Source organism: Perca fluviatilis, chromosome 14 (genome assembly GCF_010015445.1).
Source record: "Perca fluviatilis chromosome 14, GENO_Pfluv_1.0, whole genome shotgun sequence".
Taxonomy (NCBI): Eukaryota; Metazoa; Chordata; class Actinopteri; order Perciformes; family Percidae; genus Perca; species Perca fluviatilis.
Window position 1 is genome coordinate 37,266,987 of NC_053125.1, and position 24,285 is coordinate 37,291,271.

The 24,285-nt window shown below is 38.8% G+C and overlaps 2 protein-coding genes and 1 pseudogene across 2 annotated transcripts in view; 2 read left to right on the forward strand and 1 right to left on the reverse strand.

The window, feature by feature from the left end:
• The first annotated feature begins 3,303 nt into the window (after window positions 1-3,303).
• LOC120572648 lies at window positions 3,304-15,406 on the forward strand. The gene is made up of 6 exons (XM_039821966.1): window positions 3,304-3,325; window positions 3,424-3,454; window positions 3,568-3,684; window positions 4,031-4,086; window positions 7,272-7,460; window positions 14,125-15,406. Exons 1-6 carry the CDS (start codon window positions 3,304-3,306, stop codon window positions 14,862-14,864), a joined length of 1,155 nt encoding a protein of 384 aa, XP_039677900.1. The 3' UTR covers window positions 14,865-15,406.
• The window catches only part of LOC120573340, a 64,100-nt pseudogene continuing 43,424 nt past the window's right edge, over window positions 3,610-24,285 (forward strand).
• LOC120572649 overlaps window positions 22,252-24,285 on the reverse strand; it is a 6,928-nt gene continuing 4,894 nt past the window's right edge. The window contains exon 6 of the mRNA XM_039821967.1: window positions 22,252-24,285. This exon is cut by the window's right edge and continues 753 nt beyond it. The gene's annotated coding sequence lies outside the window, so the exon portion shown is untranslated.

A 24,285-nucleotide genomic window follows, 5' to 3' on the forward strand; every position in this document is an offset into this window, starting at 1 on the left:
TTTTTTGTCTGGTATGTCATGCCCCATGTTCTTTTATTTGTTTATCTATATATCTTCTAAGGTATGCACTGTAAGTTCTTAGTAAGTTTGTACACTGTACCTGATTGAATTGTTTTTGTTCTGTTAATTAAAATAAAAACAATAAAAAAAATTTTTTTTTTTAAAAACGGCGGGAGATGAGTCGGAGAGTTAGAGCAAAAGTTTCCGAAATATGGGAATATTTCAGGCCAACTGGTAAAAGAGTTGTCTGTACAATCTGTCAAACTTCACTTGGAAACACAGGAGTTGTTTGTTTGGAACGTTTTTTTCTCTCTCCTTGGATCTGTTTTGTTTCATTTCAACCTGCTCAGTCTTTTTATTTTCATACTCCATAAGCTCAAGATTTCATCAGAATGTATTTCTTGAACAGTGGGCAGAAAAGTCTCAATGAATGCTTTGAGGGACTTGGCTCTGAGAGCCTTTCCACGGGGGGAAATGGCTTGTGTCTTTTCTAATGTCCGTTTCAGTCCAGTGTCAAGTCTGGTCTTTGAGCATTTATTATATTTTGCAAAATAGAGAAATACAGATTCACAGGTACACGCAGCACGACTGAATGAGCATTTCTAACCTAAAGTCTAAACATCCAAACATCATATAGTGAAAACCTCTGTTAAGCCACCCCTCTAAATGTTTCTTTTAGCATGGCCATAGTTAAAAAGAGGACATCATTAACAGTCAAACCATTGTCTCACCTTCCCCTCTGCTCTCTGTTCCTAACATTAGCCTAAACAACAGTTTATCTCAGGAGGCAGAAGGAGACACGGTTTATGGCCTTCTTCACTTTGTCTGCTAACAGTTAAAGAAATGACAAGCTAGAGTTCATGGCTGTTTCTTAAGAATAAAACTACTAGGCTGACGTGTGACAGGTACTTAGTGTGGCTCCTCCTCAGGTTATATGACGTGTGACACACTCCTCCCTGTAGCAACCTGACGCCTCGTGGTGGTACGTCATGTTCCCGTGGCGACGCTCTCGTGGTGGTACGTCATGTTCCCGTGGCGACGCCTCGTGGTGGTACGTCATGTTCCGTGGCAACGCCTGTGGTACGTCATGTTCCCGTGGCGACACCACGCGGTGGTACGTCATGTTCCCGTGGTGACGCTCTCGTGGTGGTACGTCATGTTCCCGCGACGCCCGCGGTGGTACCGTCATGTCCCGCGCATGCACGCGCGTGGTACATCATGTTCCCGTGGCGACGCCTCGTGGCGGGTATGTTTACATCAGCTGTATGCATTATTTTATTGGCCGTCAAGATATCCTGTGGCTTTGTGAAATGTTTTGGTGAATCATGTAATTAATCAACGGTAAATTTCTAGACTAATAGATCTATTAATTTTGGCTGTTTTGAGGTTTTATTGTCCACTCACCTGAGCCACCCCTGTATTGTAGTGTAGTTGGTATGTTCCAATCCCAGGGGCTCTACAGGTCTTTATAGACTAGAGGAGCGAGGACGTAAGTCTGTGGAAGGCTCTGGTGACTAGTTTGGAAAAGTCAACTTATATACAGCTGTATCATTTAACAATTTTATTAATTTATTTTTTGTGAAAGTATTTTTTTCTCTTTTTTTTCTTAAATTTGGGGTTTGTTAATTGTTTGTTTTGCCTGTGGGCCTTAATTGGGAGTGATAATAAAATCCCATCTTTTCTCCATCATCTTTGACTCATTCTGACTATCTCCACCTGCTCACGTCTCCTCTTCTACATCAACCTTCAACAGAAGCAGAGAAATCCAAAAATAAATCAGCTAAGTTGAATAAAAAATATAAATGAACGATGCCCCTAACCTAGTAGATTGGGTTGAGTAATTCTTCTAAATGCTGAGGTACTGAATCCCTTGCGGTGCCCTAAACCTTTGCATCCGAAGCACAAGGTGCCCTAACCAACATTTTCTGCTGGTAAAGCTCCCATATTTATGTCCATTTGTTTTGGTTCAGTCCAAAGCAAAGCTTGTTTCACCAATCTTTATGTCCTCATATGTAATGCTAATACGGGTAAGAAGGCATGTAAATACAAGACAGAAGGCACATACAGGAAGTTTCACATATGAACATGTTCCGTCTCTATGCGTTACCAAGGCAACAGTGATCCCTGTCATGAACTTCTCTATTTGCAGCAGGGTCCTACTCTCTTTCATCTGGAAAGCAGACAGCTAAAACCATCATTCATTTATAGGACAATACATACCAATACTTTTATAACAGAAATATCAGTTTTAGCTGTTTTTGCACTGACACGCACACACACACACACACACACACACACACACACACACACACACACACACACACACACACACACACACACACACACACAGACAGACAGACAGACAGACAGACACACACACACACACACACACACACATATACACATACACACACACACATACACACACACACACACACACCAACACCAACACACACACACACACACACAGATAGACACACACACACACAGACAGACACACACAGACATACACACACACACACACACACACACAGACACACACACACACACACACACACACATACACACACACACACACACACACACACACACACACACACACACACAGACACACACACACACACACACACAGACAGACACACACCCACACAGACAGACACACACAGACATACACACACACTCACACACACAGAGAGACACACACACACTCACAGACACAGACACACAGACACACACACAGACAGACACCACACACACACACATAGAGACACACACACAGACACACACACACACACACACACACAGACAGACACACACAGACATACACACACACAGATAGACACACACACACACAGACACACACACACAGACAGACAGACACATACAGACATACACACACACCACAAACAGACACACACACACACACACAGACACACACACACACACACACACACACACACACACACACACACACACACACACACACACACACACAGAGACACACACACCCCGACAGACACACACACACACACACAGACACACAACTGTAATATTCTTGTTTTCATGTAGTTAATGATAACCATCAGTGTTGTTCTTATTGTTAAATGTTGACATGATGAATGTTAACCTGATGCTCTTTAATAATGTTAACTTAATGTTTTATTGTATTCATCCTACTGGACTACTGGATGTAAATGTGTAACATGTTTCCCTGTTTATGTGCTTTAGCAATACTGTGTGTAAATATGGTCATGCTAATAAATCTCTTTGAAGTTGAGAAAGAGACTTGTAGCGTTTACGTTTATGTCGACCCGGCTGGGCCACTGTAAGTCTTAGTTTGCTGTCATGAGTTTATAGACTGTTGTTCCTCCATCATTTAATAATGAACCTGTTGTTGTGTTTCTTCTTCTTTTGGGGCTCCAGTGTTCCTGCTGTTTGGACTCTTTGGAGTTGTGTCAGTGTCTCCAGCTTTTGTAACGCTGCAGCTGCTTCTGATTGGCTGAACTACAGCTCAGACCGGCCCTCTGCTCTGACGTCATACTGACATTTCTAGGTTTGTATTTAAAGGTGTGAGGAAGTGATGAACACAGACAGCAGCAGCGTCTGTCAGTGTCTGCAGACGGAGGACGAGGAGGAGGAGGAAGAGGACATCTCTCTGACCTCATCTGGATGGGACTTTAACAGGTGAGCAGCCTGACAGGTAACATTACACACCTTTGATGAAGAAACTCTGCTCATTTGGGGGATTCATAATATACGTCAACACTGGTGTTTGATCTGAATAAGCACTAATTCATTTACTGATTATTCTGTGATTTGTGACTTTTTGGCCAAAGTTAGCCTTTATATGTTCAGTGAAGTCAGATTTAATCAACAGGAAACACGTTAGATTAGAATCTCTTCACTTCTGAGGAATGAGGGAGTGTCTTTCTGCTCCAAACAGCTTGAATACTTTTTACTCTCTGACTGAAACTTGATCAGCTGGTTACTCTCTGACAGCACTAAACTACACACCCACAGCTGTTTGTAGTCTTTACCTGGAGACAGAGTTAGGAGTCTCCATGTTGGGGATGCGGGGTCTGTGTTGTACTCTTCAGAGAGGTGTTTTTGATTGGCAGGTGTTAGTTCAAACCTGCAGTTTGTCTCTGGCAGTTACTGGACCCAGGAAATCCTAATATGGGCAAAGAGGGTGGACTCTGGGTGTAGCTGAGCTGTGATAGGCTGGGACAGTTTGTCTTCTTCAGGTACAACAGCAGCGTGTTCAATGCACCAACACTGCATGCGAAAAACTGCATCGGATTATCATAAATCATTTGATAAACTACGTGTGTGTGTTTGTGTTTTATGTGCAGGAATCTTAATGTGTAAAGTAATTAGTAACTAGAGCTGGAACAGATGAATGTAGTGGAGTAACTAAAGTAACTAGTAACTAAAGCTGGAACAGATGAATGTAGTGGAGTAACTAAAGTAACTAGTAACTAAAGCTGGAACAGATGAATGTAGTGGAGTAACTAAAGTAACTGGTAACTAAAGCTGGAACAGATGAATGTAGTGGAGTAACTAAAGTAATTAGTAACTAGAGCTGGAACAGATGAATGTAGTGGAGTAACTAAAGTAACTAGTAACTAGAGCTGGAACAGATGAATGTAGTGGAGTAACTAAAGTAACTAGTAACTAAAGCTGGAACAGATGAATGTAGTGGAGTAACTAAAGTAACTGGTAACTAAAGCTGGAAAAGATGAATGTAGTGGAGTAACTAAAGTAACTAGTAACTAAAGCTGGAAAAGATGAATCTAGCGGAGTAACTAAAGTAACTAGTAACTAAAGCTGGAACAGATGAATGTAGCAGAGTAACTAAAGTAACTAGTAACTAAAGCTGGAACAGATGAATGTAGCAGAGTAACTAAAGTAACTAAAGCTGGAACAGATGAATGTAGTGGAGTAACTAAAGTAAATAGTAACTAAAGCTGTAACAGATGAATGTAGCGGAGTAACTAAAGTAACTAGTAACTAAAGCTGGAACAGATGAAGGTAGTGGAGTAACTAAAGTAACTAGTAACTAAAGCTGGAACAGATGAAGGTAGTGGAGTAACTAAAGTAACTAGTAACTAAAGCTGGAACAGATGAAGGTAGTGGAGTAACTAAAGTAACTAGTAACTAAAGCTGGAACAGGTGAATGTAGTGGAGTAACTAAAGTAACTAGTAACTAAAGCTGTAACAGATGAATGTAGTGGAGTAACTAAAGTAACTAGTAACTAAAGCTGTAACAGATGAATGTAGTGAGTAACTAAAGTAACTAGTAACTAAAGCTGTAACAGATGAATGTAGCGAGAAACTAATGTAACCAGTAACTAAAGCTGTAACAGATGAATGTAGCAGGTAACTAAAGTAACTAGTAACTAAAGCTGTAACAGATGAATGTAGCGGAGTAACTAAAGTAACCAGTAACTAAAGCTGTAACAGATGAATGTAGTGGAGTAACTAAAGTAACTAGTAACTAAAGCTGTAACAGATGAATGTAGTGGAGTAACTAAAGTAACTAGTAACTAAAGCAGTAACAGATGAATGTAGTGGAGTAACTAAAGTAACTAGTAACTAAAGCTATAACAGATGAATGTAGTGGAGTAACTAAAGTAACTAGTAACTAAAGCGTAACATTGTGTGAGTAACTAAATTACTAAGAGTTGTAGTGGTTTATTGTTAATTGTAGTGAGTAATAAGTACTTTTAGTTGTAGTGAGTACTAAAGTAACTAGTACTAAAGCTGTAACAGATATGTAGTGGTAATAAAGTAACTAGTAACTAAAGCTGAACAGTGAATGTAGTGGAGTAACTAAAGTAACTAGTAACTAAAGATATTGTATGTATTTTTATTGTTATTCAGTGAATGTAGTGGTAACTAAAGTACTAGTAACTAAAGCTGGAACAGATGAATGTAGTGGAGTAACTAAAGTAACTAGTAACTAAAGTGGACAGATGAATGTAGTGGTAACTAAAGTAACTAGTAACTAAAGCTGAACAGATGAATGTAGTGGAGTAACTAAAGTAACTAGTAACTAAAGCTATAACAGATGAATGTAGTGGAGTAACTAAAGTAACTAGTAACTAAAGCTATAACAGATGAATGTAGTGGAGTAACTAAAGTAACTAGTAACTAAAGCTGTAACAGATGAATGTAGCGGAGTAACTAAAGTAACTAGTAACTAAAGCTATAACAGATGAATGTAGTGGAGTAACTAAAGTAACTAGTAACTAAAGCTATAACAGATGAATGTAGTGGAGTAACTACAGTACACTGCATGAAAAGTGGGATTTTCGTCAGTATTCGGCACTGTAGATTGTCGTGGAACTTCAGGTTTACGGCTGTATACGGCAATTTACAGGCAACACCGAAAATTGTCAGAAATTGACGTGGTCCTTGCTTGGCAGTTGTCCCCCCATAATCCCCCCTCCTTCTAATTCTAGGGGAGGCTTTCACATGTAAATGAAAATGCTGTGAACTATACAAATGCAAATCAGGGTAGCAGCAGGGGGAGATTTACCCCAGGTGACATTTTTCTAAAAGGTATTAACTTAATTTTAAGAAAATCTCTTAAAATAGATCAGACTCAGTATAGCCTAATTGTAGACTCTTCAATTTTAGCTTGAATTGATTTATTTAATGGAAGTATGCTAGATTAATTACTTTGTATGTCATTAGCAATGACCAATGTTATGTAAAAAGATACACAAAATAATTTTTTGTGACAGCAATTAGTTTTAATCAGGCTTTGCCACAAAGGTAAAATGTGCATTCCATGATTCATTCACAGTCTCCTCGAGCTCAACCACTGAGCATAGTGACATGACTACAGTCTTTGGTCTTGCTCATCCAACATTGTCTGGTGGAATAGAGACAGAGGCTCCACTGGACAGTTTTCTAAGAGAAGTCTTTCTGCTGACACCAAAACACTGGGCTTCACATAAAGCATATCAGGTTTATCATTGCATGACAAGGTCCCAACCATGCGCCTTCTTAAAATACTGGCAAATTCAGCACCATATTCACATGTCCATGGCATATGAAGCTGTTGGCTCTGCTAAAATGGCCTCATAATCCAGACTTCAATTGTGCTTTTATTAACATTTCCCAGTAATCCATTATAACTCACTGTAATTCACCTCCACACCAGTGTGTGCGCTGTTCGCGCCCTGCTGGTTAATCTGCTCCGCCCTCTACCCCCGCCCTCACTGCTTCCATTTGAAAAAAAGTGGCGGGACATGGGAGATGAGTCCGAGAGTTAGAGCAAAAACTTCCGAAATATGGGAATATTTCAGGCCAACTGGTAAAAGAGTTGTCTGGACACTCTGTCAAACTTCACTTGGAAACACAGGAGTTGTTCGAGACGTTTGGAGCGGGTTTTTTTGTCTCCTCCATATCACCTCCGGGGCTCCAGAGATGTGCTCACAGAAAAGAACAACGTAAGTATATGATTATTAATGAAACGGCGAGCTAGTCTGTACTGTTTATTAACTCTTGATCGTGCAGTGACTGTCTTGGGATGTTAAACAGGCTACTTAGACTTGGCAGTAATGTTTTAAACCTCACCAAGTTTAAACGCGAGCAGCACAGAGCTGTGGCTGCTTCCAGCGACATTCATTACAGAGCTGAGCGGGTGAGTTGCTTTATAAAAGTATATTTTTTTAGCTGTAGTGGAGTAACTAAAGTAACTAGTATCTAAAGCTGTAACAGATGAATGTAGTGGAGTAACTAAAGTAACTAATAACTAAAGCTGTAACAGATGAATGTAGTGGAGTAACTAAAGTAACTAGTAAATAAAGCTGTAACAGATGAATGTAGCGGAGTAACTCAAGTAACTAAAGCTGTAACAGATGAATGTAGCGGAGTAACTCAAGTAACTAGTAACTAAAGCTGTAACAGATGAATGTAGCGGAGTAACTCAAGTAACTAGTAACTAAAGCTGTAACAGATGAATGTAGTGAATAACTCAAGTAACTAGTGACTAAAGCTATAACAGATGAATGTAGTGGAGTAACTAAAGTAACTACTAACTAAAGCTGTAATAGATGAATGTAGTTGAGTAACTACAGTAACTAGTAACTAAAGCTGTAACAGATGAATGTAGTGGAGTAACTCAAGTAACTAGTAACTAAAGCTATAACAGATGAATGTAGTGGAGTAATTAAAGTAACTAGTATCTAAAGCTGTAACAGATGAATGTAGTGGAGTAACTAAAGTAACTAGTAAATAAAGCTGTAACAGATGAATGTAGTGGAGTAACTAAAGTAACTAGTATCTAAAGCTGTAACAGATGAATGTAGTGGAGTAACTAAAGTAACTAATAAATAAAGCTGTAACAGATGAATGTAGTGGAGTAACTAAAGTAACTAAAGCTGTAACAGATGAATGTAGCGGAGTAACTCAAGTAACTAGTAACTAAAGTAACTAGTGACTAAAGCTATAACAGATGAATGTAGTGGAGTAACTAAAGTAACTAGTAACTAAAGCTGTAATAGATGAATGTAGTGGAGTAACTAAAGTAACTAGTAACTAAAGCTGTAACAGATGAATGTAGTGGAGTAACTAAAGTAACTAGTAACTAAAACTATAACAGATGAATGTAGTGGAGTAATTAAAGTAACTAGTAACTAAAGCTGTAACAGATGAATGTAGCGGAGTAACTAAAGTAACTAGTAACTAAAGCTGTAACAGATGAATGTAGCAGAGTAACTAAAGTAACTAGTAACTGAAGCTGTAACAGATGAATGTAGCAGAGTAACTCAAGTAACTAGTGACTAAAGCTATAACAGATGAATGTAGTGGAGTAACTAAAGTAACTAGTAACTAAAGCTGTAATAGATGAATGTAGTGGAGTAACTACAGTAACTAGTAACTAAAGCTGTAACAGATGAATGTAGCGGAGTAACTAAAGTAACTAGTAACTAAAGCTGTAACAGATTAATGTAGCGGAGTAACTCAAGTAACTAGTAACTAAAGCTGTAACAGATGAATGTAGTGGAGTAACTACAGTAACTAGTAACTAAAGCTGTAACAGATGAATGTAGTAGAGTAACTAAAGTAACTATTAACTAAAGTAACTAGTAACTAAAGCTGTAACAGATCAATGTAGTAGGTAACTAAAGTAACTAGTAACTAAAGCTGTAACAGATGAATGTAGTAGAGTAACTAAAGTAACTAGTAACTAAAGCTGTAACAGATGAATGTAGTGGAGTAACTAAAGTAACTAGTAACTAAAGCTGTAACAGATGAATGTAGTAGAGTAACTAAAGTAACTAGTAACTAAAGCTTTAACAGATGAATGTAGTGGAGTAACTACAGTAACTAGTAACTAAAGCTGTAACAGATGAATGTAGCAGAGTAACTAAAGTAACTAGTAACTAAAGCTGTAACAGATCAATGTAATGGAGTAACTAAAGTAATTAGTAACTAAAGCTGTAACAGAATGTATGTGAGAGTAACTAAAATTAACTAGTAACTAAAGTTGTAAAAGATGAATGTAGTGGAGTAACTAAAGTAACTAATAAATAAAGCTGTAACAGATGAATTAGTGGAGTAACTAAAGGAATCACTAAAAGCTGTAATGGATGAATGTAGTGGAGTAACTAAAGTAACTAGTAACTAAAGCTGTAACAGATGAATGTAGCGGAGTAACTCAAGTAACTAGTGACTAAAGCTATAACAGATGAATGTAGTGGAGTAACTAAAGTAACTAGTAGCTAAAGCTGTAATAGATGAATGTAGTGGAGTAACTAAAGTAACTAGTAACTAAAGCTGTAACAGATGAATGTAGCAGAGTAACTAAAGTAACTAGTAACTAAAGCTGTAACAGATCAATGTAATGGAGTAACTAAAGTAACTAGTAACTAAAGCTGTAACAGATCAATGTAGCGGAGTAACTAAATTAACTAGTAACTAAAGCTGTAAAAGATGAATGTAATGGAGTAACTAAAGTAACTAGTAACTAAAGCTGTAACAGATGAATGTAGTGGAGTAACTAAAGTAACTAGTAACTAAAGCTGTAACAGATGAATGTAATGGAGTAACTAAAGTAACTAGTAACTAAAGCTGTAACAGATGAATGTAGTGGAGTAACTAAAGTAACTAGTAACTAAAGTTGTAAAAGATGAATGTAGTGGAGTAACTAAAGTAACTAGTAACTAAAGTTGTAACAGATGAATGTAGTGGAGTAACTAAAGTAACTAGTAACTAAAGCTGGGACAGATGAATGTAGCGGAGTAACTAAAGTAACTAGTAACTAAAGCTGGGACAGATGAATGTAGTGAAATAAAAAGTACAATATTTCTCTCTAAAATGTAGTGGAGTAGAAAGTGGCATGAAAAGAAAAGACTCAAGTAAAGTAATAACTTCTTTATTTTATCTACTTGTAATATTTCCTCTTTGATGTTTTTTTTTACACACTGTAAAACTAACATTTAAAAAGAGTTTTAATGACACATGATTTAAAGTTAAACCATGATGTCATCCAGACATCTTCAACAGGGGGCCAACAACATATTGTTAGTTTTATTATTTGTAATAAAATGTCTTCAACATAACATTAACAAATATGAATCAGCCTATTAGTGAAGAAAAACAGCATTAAAGTCAGAATAAGTGGCCCATAGGTAACAGATCCAGTTCTTGAGGATTCACTGTGCTATCTGTATGTTTAATATTAAAACATGATTACAGTTTTTATTTAAAAGGCTTAGTATTATATGCATTAAACAATGTATTGTAAAGGCTTTAGGCTGCTCTACACCTTATTGTAAGCCCAGTTTAAATCTTGTGTTGTCTTATTCTGTTTTTCTTATTATATATCCTGTTAATACACTGCATATATCTATATTATTCTTACTACCAGTATAATGTCACTGCTACTACATTGCACATTGTTGGATTCTCGTAGGGTACAGATTTGATCATTAGCAAATTATCAAAGATGTTTCATCAATATTAATAAAGTTATGAATATGGTTATTAATAACTTTATCAACTCGACAAACAATCAAAACGGGGCACCACTCTGTAAGTCAGGGACCAATAATCAAACTGTGGAACAGTCTAATTTCTGTGAAAATCCTTTAAAAGGAAAAAAGGAAGGGGTGATTTCAAGCACGGACCTGTTCAGCCAGCAATTATTACAACAAGTACACAAATAATCACATGCAACTGCTAATTAAGTATAATAAGATTTATTAACGTCACAATTATCAGTAGCCAATCAGTAATCCTTCAATAATAAACTTATATACCCTTTTACAATATCACAACCAAAAACAAAGCAATAACAAAACAGCATGTAGCATGGACGTGTGTGTGTGTGTGTGTGTGTTTGTGTGAGTGAAAGTGAAAGTGGAGGGGGGCGGTGTCGAAATGTAGTCGAACACAAAAACTACCAAAATGGCTACTCCTGTGAGCTGCACAAAACTATTTAGCCTCAAGAGGGCGGTAGTGCTGCTGGGTGCACGAGGAGGGGTTAAAAGGCCGAGGGGGCTAAGCGCACGCTTAGCCTGTGTGGTAGTTCATGCGTTAGCTCTGCCCAAACGTAAGCCGATTCCACGTGGCTAAGCTAGCAGCGTTAGCTCGGGAGCTACGCGGCTAGCCTGTGTCGTGTGTGTGTTAGTAAAAGAAGAAAGAGAAGAAGTGTAAAGAAAAGAGGCACTCTGATCTTAGTTATCGATAATGACCAGTTTCACTCAGCCACTCAGGTCTGGACCACACGTGTAGTTAGGACAGACTCTGAGACTTTCGACTTACCGAGGGAAACGGACACTATAACCACTCTAGTGGCTAACAGCTGATTTACCGCGATTATCTCGCGAACAGTAACTAAACTCTGTGAAAGGAGTGACTTAGGAGGTAGCGATTACAGTTATACCCAGCTACTTAACACAACATAATCAACAGTATCGTGATCAATGATACATTCACAGAAACCGATTAATAATCATATATAGACCATTACATGATTACAATCAGATCACATTAATGGCAACAATGGTAGCGATAACCTTCGCTCATTAATGAAAAAAAACAAACACACCAATTCTATAGTCTGCCCAGAACTGTGTAAAAGCCTCCTTACTGTGTGTTGTTTGTCAGTTAATCTCTCGCCAGAGTTTAACGATCCGTTTCGTCCAGAGCAGTGGACGACACGCAATCCAGGTCGACAGCAAGAAATGGAACGTAGTCCTTTCTTGGATCCGAGCTGATTAATCCCGCTGGTCTAATCATAACTGGTCTGGCAACCCAGAGGCCAGTGTTTTGTTTCCAGATTTTTGTGCATGGTGACTTATACTTGGTCCACCCCCTGAAAATGTTGAGCATTAAATACTTAATTTCCTGCATTCTTGTGAATTTTTATGCACTTATTTTTGTTTACCTTTTTCTGAAACAATTTATACTGGAAATATCTTTATCTAAAAGGAAACCTAGATTACAATCCAAATATAAAAACATATTGGAATATATTGCAGTAAGGCTCTCAGGCATTCTGTATAGCTTTTAACTATTTATTCTCCTGTAGATCGACTTTTCTAAATATATCTGAGTCACAACACATGTAGCCTAGGCATAATTTGCTCTTCCCATTTTTGCTTCTTTTGTTCAGGAAGTAACCTCCTTAAATGTGCATATTAAAATAATAGTATTAGAATGGCGTTTTCGCGCGTGCATGTGTGACGTCATCACACGCACGCGCAAACCTGCCATGTAATTTGGGGATATGAGCGTGCGTGATGACGTCGCGGACGCGCATCGTTACTCGCGGTCGCCGAATACGGTAGTGCATCTAATCGTCGAAGCTGCGCACGCATCTAGCGGACGTGATGACGTCGGTAGCGCGGTCGTCATGGTGTACGTGGGGGTGAGGCATAATTTAAATTTTTTTTAAAAGGTGTTAAAACGTCTGATACACCAATGGTTAGCTGTTAAGAATGGGTTTGCTATTGGTTTGATTTTAAAAACGCCCTACAGGGTGGGGTTTGTGGTGTTTAAAACCCCTTGTTTCACGGTGGACTGCTCACTTTTTTTATCCACCATTTTTAGCTGTTCTGCTAGCTCGCTTGCTACCACGTTTTTACCACATCGAAAAGCACTCTGGCATTTTCACTTTTTTAATTCTTTTTCGGGAAAAAGCAAAGAGGAATCGTTTTTCAGCCATGGCTTTCCACACATTTGGACAACAATCTGGATCATCTTTTGTTGAAGAAGGTGAGACATCTAGAACAGCAGCCACTACATTTGGTATGCGCCTAGCCCACCACAAAGAGTTATGGGGATGCGGTGAGACTAATACTGGAACAACATGCAGTTTGAGTCAGGCTCCCAGAAAGAAGCGATTCCGTTCGGAGATCTTTCCTACAAGCATGACTGAACCGTGTACATCTGATCTGGAATATGTCGGTGTCAATGGATACCGTTATTCAATTCAATACAGGGCAGGATACGTGACATTAGTTGTTTACACTAGTGTTGCTGTAGAACTATCTAGCAAAGCCAAAACAGCCTGTACAATTTCTGTGAAAGACTGGGGCCTTTTTCGTGATGTTGTCTCTCCGGACCTTGATAATCCTGGCTTACCTGAGTTGGTGTATGTGTCGCAATGGGACAGTCGTGATGGCTCCAGTATCTATCGTGTGGAAGCAGACCGTTTCACTAGACCTACAGAGGATTTTATTTTCCTTAGCGTATGCAGTGAAAGGGAGAAGTTAGTTGCTACCCGTGGTCATGAAGAATGGAAGTTAAAACCGTATCCTGTATCTAACGAGGAATACAACAAATGGTTTAAAAATGTGTTCTTTATACAATGGTGTGACTGGGAGATTTTGAAGAAACAGTTTGACACCATCGACTATGTCATCAGAAGAGACAAAATAAGGAGTTCTTATGAGAACATAAGAAAAAGATTGATATTTGGGGACTCTGACAAACAGTCTCTACCACTGCCACGGAACCTATACAGACCTAAAATCATCAGACACAAAGACTAGCAAAACGGTGGGTCTAATTTGTATATGCTAGTTATTTGCCAAAATAGTTAAAATGCTTTTTTTCTTTCCTTGCTACTGTGATTGTAATGTGTTTTTTTTTTCTTCCCAGAGGATCTGGAGTGGTTTCATTCGACCCCCACAGGTACGCCTCCTAACACCCCTGGTCTATTTGCACCCCTAACGGCATCCGGATCTCCTCAATCCCTTTCATCATTGTCATCATCGCCACCTCTATCGCCGGAACACTTCCTACCATCCCCACCTACACCTCCTCTGCCACCATCTCTATTGTTTGGGGCACTTCCCCCTCAGACATGTGCATATCAAGCTATACCCTCAGCAAATGCTGTATTACAACAGGGAGGTGTTGCTGCTTGTTCGGACGCAGTGGCGCCTGATCAGACTGATGGTGTGGTGTCATCTTTGTTTATAGATAGCGTTAAGACAGCGTCTCTACATCTTCTTAACATAGCTCTTTACAAATATTTGGAAGAGCTTTGTTCGGGGTGTCAGATCAATCATCCAAGCCAGAAACAGCATGCCTGTTTAGAGGGGCTACCAGAACACTTCTACACTGTCCACTTTGAACAGCTTATGAAAAGACTACTGACTGATAAATTCATTGGTGTCGTGCAACGTTTTCTGTCCTTGAAACATCTCACTGCTGATGAGGGTAGAATCCGTGGAGTATCCGAAACAGTTTTGTACGAGTTGAAAACAGCTGAAGATGTTACGACTAAAATCAGTGCTATGTATGACTCTATGATAGGGGATGATGTTGTCAAAATAGCCGAAATTAGAGAGATTGGGGACTATTGGAGAGATTTATATGCGCTAAAAAGTAAATAAATAAATAACAGGGTGAAAATATGGGGAATTGTTTATGTGTAATGTATAACCATATCAGTGAGCGATACCACGTATCTCATTTATCTGGTATTTTAGACCAAGCCATTGCTAATAATGTGAACGATGTTGAAAAATACCAATGTAAGAGTGTTGATGTAGATCGTACAGTCGTGAGTAGGTTAGAAAAACTGATGGTGCTTGTAAGAAGACACCATACCACACCTCCTTGGGAGGGTCTGTTGCAGATGTTATTAACAATGTTAAGGACACGTGAGAGTATAGTGGAAACATTTTGTGATGTCATAGCCAATATTACACGCAATTTCTAGATGCTGAAGGTTTATCACCTACTTACTATGTATACAATGCTTGTAGATACAGTGAGTTTGTATGTGCAAGAAAAACGGTATACTGATGTCTTACAGGATTTGCAAAAACTGCATATTTTCATAATCAGTAAAAGCAATGTATCCGTATTAGCCAATATGCTATCTATGATAGAATAGTTTTCACTGTCTTCATAACGGTCATATGTATGAATGTGCGTGTGTTTTTGTAAAAATAAAAAGAATCACATAACTCTAATGTGTTCACTTGTGTTTTAAATGAATCATGGAGAAGGTTATGCACAAAATATACTATGATCCGTCCCACCCAGGAGGGTTAGGAGGTGTGAACAGGCTTCGTGATTCCGTCAAAGAATCTACAGGCTTGTCTCCAACTATCCCCACAGTTAAAAAGTTTCTGCTGAGGCAGGATGCGTATACACTGCACGCACCTGCATTGAAACACTTCCCAAGAAACAGAGTGATTGTCAATGGTATCGATAAGCAATTTCAGGCTGATTTGGTCGATATGTCTGAATATTCAACGGAAAACGATAATGTGCAATATTTATTGACATGTATCGATGTGTTTTCTAAATATGCCTGGGTAATATGTCTTAAAAACAAATCGGGTCCTATTGTGACAAGTGCCTTTAAGGAAATATTGGAACAAGGACGCGTACCCCTGAAGCTTCAAACAGACGCTGGAAAAGAATTTTATAATAAGGTTTTTCAAAAATTGCTGACACAATATAAAATTCACCATTTTTCCACATCGAACCAAACAAAAGCAAGTGTTGTTGAGCGTTTCAATAGGACTTTCAAAACCAGAATGTGGAGATATTTAACTGCTGTTAACTCGCGCCGATATATTGAGGTAGTACAAGATATGGTTGCTGCTTACAACTCTGCATACCATAGGTCAATAAAAATGGCCCCGTCCTCCGTTTGTAAAGACAATGAGAAAACTGTCTTTAACACTCTGTACAAACTGAAACCACATGGAACAGTGCTGTTTAAATTCCAGATGGGGGACACCGTTAGGATATCAAAGCACAGAGGAGTGTTTCGTAAAGGTTACAAACAAACGTTTACAGACGAGTTTTTTACAATATCAAAACGTATAGGTAGAACTCCTCCTGTTTATATACTGAAAGACAATAGTGGGGAGCCGGTGACAGGTACCTTTTACGAAGCAGAGTTACAGTCTGTAATTGTAGACAAAAACAAAGTTTTTAAAATTGAGAAAGTGTTGGCTCGAAAGAAAACAGGACGTAAAAAGCTTGTACTTGTGAAATGGCTAGGATGGGCGGACAAATTCAATTCATGGATCTCTGAAAAAGAATTTGGCAATTCAGAACAAAACTGGCTAAACCTATCATATTACAAGCGCCGTTGGTCTTATTGAAATTCAATATCCCAGGGTCTGGAATAGTTTCACTGAGAACGATGCCAAGATTGATTTCATCGACACGAAAACGAAAATGTTCAACAAGCTAAGGCTAACAGTTGGTTCTTATAATACGATCGACAGCATTGTTAAAGAATATAATATGAAATGCGCAGCTAACCCCTCCCTTGTCCACATAACTATGAGCCACAATCCTGTAACTAATAGGATTCTTTTTACGGGAGGAGACGGTTGGAATATTGTGTTTAGGGGGCGTTTGGCCGAGATTCTGGGGTTCATTCCAGACTCTGTGTTCGAAATTCACATTGGACCCCATTTAAAATGCCCTGCTCCACATCCTGCTGACATTCATGGAGGTCGTTATAATATATTTATTTATAGTGACATTGTGGACTATCAGTTAGTCGGCGATAGTCATGTACCCCTGCTCCGATGTATAAATATCTCTGATGAGAGCAAACGTATGCCCACTCTAAGTTACGACAGTCCCCACTACACATCGCTGTCACGCTCGACTATTACCGATATTCAGCTAGAACTAAGAGACGATCAGAATCAGCACATCCCTTTCTCATACGGCAAAGTAATTGTCAAACTACATTTTAGACCTGTGAAACAGCATTAAAATGATGCGGAAAGCGTACACAGCCGATGATGGAAGATATATGCAATATTACATGAATCAAGCTGGTGGAGAGTTGCCAGGATTTATAGGCTCCAGCACCCAATACGGGCATGGCTTAGGGGGGATATTCAGAAATTTATTTCGAATGGCGGTCCCACTTTTAAAAAAGGGGTTTAATATAGCCAAACCCCATCTGAAAACAGCAGCACACGGTTTTATTGGGGACGTTGTGAGTAATGTCAGGAATGCAGTGGCATCCAGACAACAGGGAAATGGGCTCATGGTGTACAGACGCAAAGCATTAAAAAGAAGCCCCCCAGGATGTGGGCGTAACCGGACTGTGAACAAAAAGCATAAAAACACCACCAAAAAACGAAGGATCGTCAAAAAGAAGGCATCGATCAGCGCAGCGTAGAGCTCCGAACCGTCGCTCTCTGGCCCTGACAAAAGACATATTTTAATTTTACAGAATCAATCATGGCGTTTATTCATAATCAGTCCGAAGAGTGTGTGAAGACAGAATTGGATCTATTTACAGTACCGTACACACAAACATCTATCGAAAAATCAACATTTGTAGAAATACCGCCAATGTCAGCTCTGACGGACTCCGGGCCTATTGAATTTTTCATTTCAGCTAGCGGAGAGGACTATCTAGACCTTAACGATTCATACTTGTATACACGTGTAAGGATTACAAACCCTGATGGCACATTGTTGGCTAACGCTGCTGATGTAGGTTTTATAAACTATCCTGGAGGCAGTCTTTTTTCACAAGTAGATATAATGTTGGGTGATAGACTGATCACACAGTCTTCAAACACGTATTCATACAGAGCCCTTATAGAATGTCTTCTGAATTATGGAGAGGACACATTGGCAACGCAATTTAGTACAGGCCTATTTTGTAAGGACACCGCTGGCAAAATGGATGAGACATCTATCGCAGGCGATAATTTGGGTTTGGCACAAAGGGGTGCTTACACATCCGAAAGTCATATTGTGGAATTAATAGCCCCAGTACATGCAGATTTGTTTTTTCAAGAAAAACTATTGCTAAATGGTGTTGACATGTCTCTGAAATTCATCCGTTCAAAAGACGACTTTGTACTAATGACCCCGGGAAATGTCCAATTCGCTGTGAAAATAATGTCTGCTAGTCTATTTGTCAAGAAAATAACAGTGGCACCGACTGTTAGACTAGCTCATAGTCGTGCCCTTCAGCATACTAATGCAAAATATGCTATTGACAGAGTAGCTCTAAAAACCTTCTCAATACCTGCAGGCACACGTGTTTGCAACCAAGAAAACCTGTTCATAGGACAGATTCCTAAATTTGTAGTCATAGCTTTCGTAGATAATGAAGCATACACAGGATCGTATGCCCGTAACCCCTTTAATTCTGGAAACTATAATACAGAATTTATTAGCCTTTATGCAGATGGACAGCCTCACCCAGCCCGTCCTTTTCAGCCCATTTTTCAAAGAGGACAATATGTACGGGAGTATTATCAATTGATTGAATCAACAGGACGTCATTTAAAAGACCGGTCACTAGCCATAACACGTGATGATTTTGGGTCTGGTTATACTCTATTTTGTTTTAATTTGGAACCTGACGGTGGGGGGTCAGGAAACGTTTCACTGATTAAGAACGGTAACGTTCGCTTGGAAGTGCGGTTCAGAAATCCCCTTCCTAGGACTGTGACCCTTATCTGCTATTCCGTTTTTGATTCTGTAATCGAAATATCTAACAGAAGACAAGTCCTATTGGACCACTACTGAAGATGAATACGATGGAACTCACTAGCGTCCTCAGAAAAAGAATGAATAGAGACACAAATTTCTTAGGAGTAATGCCATGTGATCATCTCCCAAAAAACGTAGTTTGTAAATTACCCGCTATGTTAATTGTAAATACACAACCCAGTAATATGCCGGGTTAACACTGGCTAGGTATTTACATTACAGAGAACAAGCATGGTTTGTTCTTTGATAGCTTTGGACATCCACCTACCTTTTTTCCTCAGGAAATTAGCAATTTCCTCTTAAAAAACTGTGTGGAGATGTACCATTCAGCAATCCAAGTACAAAATAATTATTCTACAACATGTGGACAGCACTGCATTTTCTTTTTAGGTCACATTCAGAAAAAGATTCCTTATACAAAAGTATTGAGCATGTACGGCACCAATCTTGTATGCAACGATACAATGGTCAGCCATTTTGTTAGCAGAATACATCCAGATGTGTGTCATGATCAGAAATTTAAATGTGTACAATGTTCATGCGCCGCCTATAGGTAAAACAAATTTTGTAAAAAACTGTTTTTTCAAAAAATAAAGAATGTGGAATATACAGGTCTTACAAGGTCTTATTTTTTTGTTGTTTATTTTAAAACAAGATTATACATAAAAAAATGTATTCAACAGATACAATTAATGTAAAAAAGAAACATGCATTTAATGTCACAGGTTTACATACAACACCTCATTTTCATATGCTTGAAGAAATTATCCCCCCTCAATGGAAAAAAAAAAAGTTTACATACAACACAACATTTTCACATAGTTGAATAAAGAAAACACCTGAATAGAAAAAATAATAATAAAAAACAGATTTTAAAAATAAAAAGAAATTTATGTCAAACACATTCATTTAATGTCACAGGTTTACATACAACACTTACTTTTTCACATAGTTGTATAAAGAAAACACAGCTCAATAGAAAAAATAATAATAAAAATAGGTTTAAAAAGTAAAATTGAAAAAATATATATATAAAAAAAAAATTGTGTAATAGAAAATAGGTTTAAAAAGTAAAGAAATATAAAAATAAGTGTAATAATAGAAAATAGGTTTAAAAAGTAAAATATAAAAATTAGTGTAATAATAGAAAAATAATAGAAAAGATTAAAAACTAGCCCAACGTGTCTTAGTATTGGCTGGTGTAACACTAAAGGTTCTAGGAGTACTAGTTGATCTAGGTGTGCGAGGGGGTCGTGAAGCCGTCATAGGCGTTTGTGTATTAGTTTCAGATGATGCTCCCGTTTTAAAAGCCTCAATAGAACGGCGTACGATAGTGTTTGGGATTACAGAGAGTGGCACATTTAAGCTAGCTAACGTTTTTAAAAATATGTTCCACCCTTTTGGTCTAGAGCGGTCTGGAACATTATTATGGGTTGTGACACTTTTCAGCAGATCATACAGATGACTGCCTGGAACGTTCTTATTTTCAACAACTATTTCCCCATGATTTGTCCAAGATAACTGATCATTGTGCCGGGATAATGAATCCAATATGTATTCCGCATTTCTTTTGTTTCTTTAGAGGCATATGTTTCAACATTTCTGTCTTTAACATATTTTCTTCTTCATCTTTTGAATCATCTTTGAATCAACTTCAGGCATTGATAATGTAAGCACACTTTTATCGCGTTCACCCTGTTTTACCAGGACAAGGTACCTCTGTAGAATACTTGAATATCTTAGCTTTTCATATACATCCATATCAGGTTGTTTCAATATATCACCCATGGCTCGGTCCAATTCACTTTGTACAGACTGTCGGAGAGATACATTAGAGGAGTCCGATGTTTGAGGATGCTGTAATGCTGCTAATTGATTTTGTGGAACCAAAACCATTTTCTGAGTGTGTTCCATCTCAATTCCTGTTGATAAGACTTGCTATGAATGGGATAGCGGCCCCCGTATAGAGGCAGTAGAAACCCTCCTGTTTGATTGATTGTCTTTTTCTTTTTTAAGTGTTTAACTTTTTTATCAGCTATTAGTCTAATAACTTTCTTCTTTTTCTTTAACAGCTTGTACTGAATATTAGACAACGGTATGTGACCTCGTAAAATATTCAAAGCTATTTCACAAAGGGCATTAATAAAGTCTGGACTAGCGTTGCTCACAATGACACCTCTCGCTCTCGGTGAGGCCTTATGTAGCATGTCTAACAACGTAAAATTCCTCTCCATACGGCTTGACATTATTACACTTTTTTTCTAGGAACGTATACAACCTGCTGTGGTGTTATCAGAGCTGTTCTGAGTCTTAAAATATCGGGGGTTGTGGATTTATAATCTATCAATAGATAGCCAAAGGTGTAACTAGTTGCATCGTTAAAAGCCTCTAAAAAATATTTACTATTACCGGGGAACATTTGGCGTGCCAGTAAGCTTATCTGATGTTTATCTCGAGCATTTTTGAAAATAATCATATAATGCGTATTCAAACTGATTGTACGACTAGCTTTACCTTGAATAAACAGATTCTGCACCAAATATATACAACTAAGACGTCTATGATGGACATACTGGGTGAAAACTTTTTGAACTTCCAAATTATCACATGCTTGATTCATTAAATCGTCTATAATGAGCAAATTATTCTTAGTAGTAGGCAAGAGTGTTTCGTCGCAGAACGATTCCGGGAGACCTTGTACAAAATTTCACGGTTTTAAGCAATTGATCGTATATTGGCTGCCAGCATGAATAGATGTATAAAATGTTATCAATTTTTTGTGAAATAACAGAGGACATGTTTTCAATAATGTCTTTGACAAAATATGTTTTTCCACAATTAGAGGGTCCACTGTTAACAAGGCTGAAAGGGTGTTGAAGCCTACCATCAAATCCTGAAACATCCCTAGTAGCCATAAGGGACGGTTGTATAGTCTTGGAGCACACGTCGTTTGTTATAAACGACCTGTACTTTCCTGGTGAGTGTGTCGTTATTGAGATGGAACTGTTTTTTGTCACGCGTTATTGTGAAGGCTTTTGTGGTCAGACGGTTAGGAGGCTGCTGCTTGGTCACAAAGGATTGAACAAGACCAATTAACGATTCATGTGTGACCACGTTGGCATTTGCGGCATTAAGAGTTACACCCTTGCATTTAACTTGTGTATTTCCTTGAGCGGTCCTATAAGCATAGCATTTAGGACCCCCGGAAACAAACTCTGTTATATATCTCGGTTCCACACTCGCCCGACGCCCTTGTACAAATCCCCGCTTAGATAAGGACCAATATAATTCTCATTCTCTCGCTTGTTAAATTTGTGTGGGAAGAATCCTTTGAGAAGATCGGAGAACCCCATGGCTGCAGGGGTTTTAGATAGGGCCATAGGAATAAAACTGAACGAATCGATCCAACGCTGATTGAAAGCAGAATCGATCATCAGAAGCACCCTAGAACCGCGCATAGTAATAGTTGGACAAAGTTTCTGACTCACCAGATACTCTAAAACTATATAACTGTCAAAACCTGATGCATTGTGTGCTATAAAAGTATAGCCTTTGTATTTCTCCTGTCTGTAGTTCTTAATGAATGAAGCGACGCAGTTTGTTGTTTCGTAGCAGTTTTTTTGACCGTCCATATCCATAACGCATACAATATTAGCTTCATGGCGACCGCTTTGATAACGTGTTTCAAAATCGTAAAAGAGATACTTATCACTGCTTTCTTTGCGTTCGACGGGTTGTATATAGCAAGAGTGCGTAGTAGCACCTAAAGGCTCTCTACAATGTAGGCATTTAGTTTTTTTCCAGATGTGTGGATTTTTCGACACACGATATGGGCGTGACAGGACTCGCAATATTTGATTTTATCGCAGGGTATAACAGTGTTTCCCATCGGGTTTTTTATGGTCTTCAAAACACTGTTGCGATTTGCATATGCGGCTACAGCCTGCGCATTTAATGGTCTTGCCAGGTATACAAGCAGTGTAACACACATTACAAAGCCAACTACAATGGTGCCCCAGAGTGTTCTGGTAGGTCTTGTAACACCCATCGCAAACGTACGACGCCCCAAAAAAAGCCGTTTTATTTACGATGAGATAATAATGTTCGTCATGCAAATACAACCACGCTGTTTTCACATCTGGTTGGTCGTGCGTTTTGAAGATCGCGGGTTTTTTACAACCGGCTACATGATGGAATATCACAATTTTCATTTTCAAATGTTTCTGAAAGCTTTCAACATCAGAGAACGAAACTTTATGGGTGTAGGCCAACCCCAAATCACTATGCAGCTGCTTGGCATAATTCATCTTCTCATTATGCGACAATTTGCTATTTACATAATGTGCCAGGCAGAGAGAAAAGCAGAGATTGTCGTTACCAGCGTTATTCTTGGGATTATACAAAGCATTACCTTTTTCTGACAATATTTGATCGTAACCAATGCTTCCTAGTTTTCGACGCCCCCTACCACTCCCTCCCGACATATTGCGCGCTATTGTCACTATTAATTCTAAAGAGTCATTGGTCAGTGAATTATCGTTACTCTGCATAGCTTGTGCGACTTGCTCCAGAAATGTGTCTGTGTTATAGCTGTCGCTTGAGTTCAACATTGTTTGGATAGGGACATCTACGGCTGGCCCCCTTAACTCAACATTTAAAATGCTGTCCTGTGCTATACACCCTTTCAGGAACACTACCAATATCAGCCAAATCAATATTTCGCAGGTCGACATCTTGACGAAATTCAGCCGCATTAAAAAGGGGTATCTGTCTGGATGCTATTTCGGATGTTACCTTAGAAACGCGCCCCGTACCACACTGTACAACACTCTGAGGATTTTCTGGGGGTGATGGAAGGGGCCTATAAGCGCTTGTGGATGGGTGGTGAACGGTCTGCTCGTCTGTACAGGTTCGTTTTGACGGCTGAACACTCGGAAAACATGCAGGTCTCTTATTACTCTGATCTATGACTGAGGGGTCTGTATTTGGTGATTGTGTAGCGTCTGTATTGGACTGTGTATTGGCTGAATATACGCCTGAAGGACCATTATGTGACAACTGCTCAGGGGCAGTCCTAACTGATTCTTGTGTTTTCTCACTGTTGCTTTCACTAGCGCTAGCCCTAGGCATAGATCGGGCCCAGGCTTCGAATATTTTGGCATGAATCGCACACAAACGTGCAAAATCCTGAGGATTGTTTACTGCTCTAGTGTAATCGTCCTCGCATGGCCATTCTAGTTCCTCAACCCTACTATCGTCACACCCACCTAAGGGTTCAGGTTTTTTTGTTTTTTTGGGCGGTGGTGGCAT

Bases quoted from the DNA above. Each gene is read 5' to 3' on its own strand.
- LOC120572648 (XM_039821966.1), top strand. From the start codon at position 3,304: ATGTCGACCCGGCTGGGCCACT. The intron at 3,455-3,567 runs GTCAGTGTCTCC...TTGTATTTAAAG, and splicing joins TTTGGACTCTTTGGAGTTGT to GTGTGAGGAAGTGATGAACA. The intron at 3,685-4,030 runs GTGAGCAGCCTG...AGCTGTTTGTAG, and splicing joins TCTGGATGGGACTTTAACAG to TCTTTACCTGGAGACAGAGT.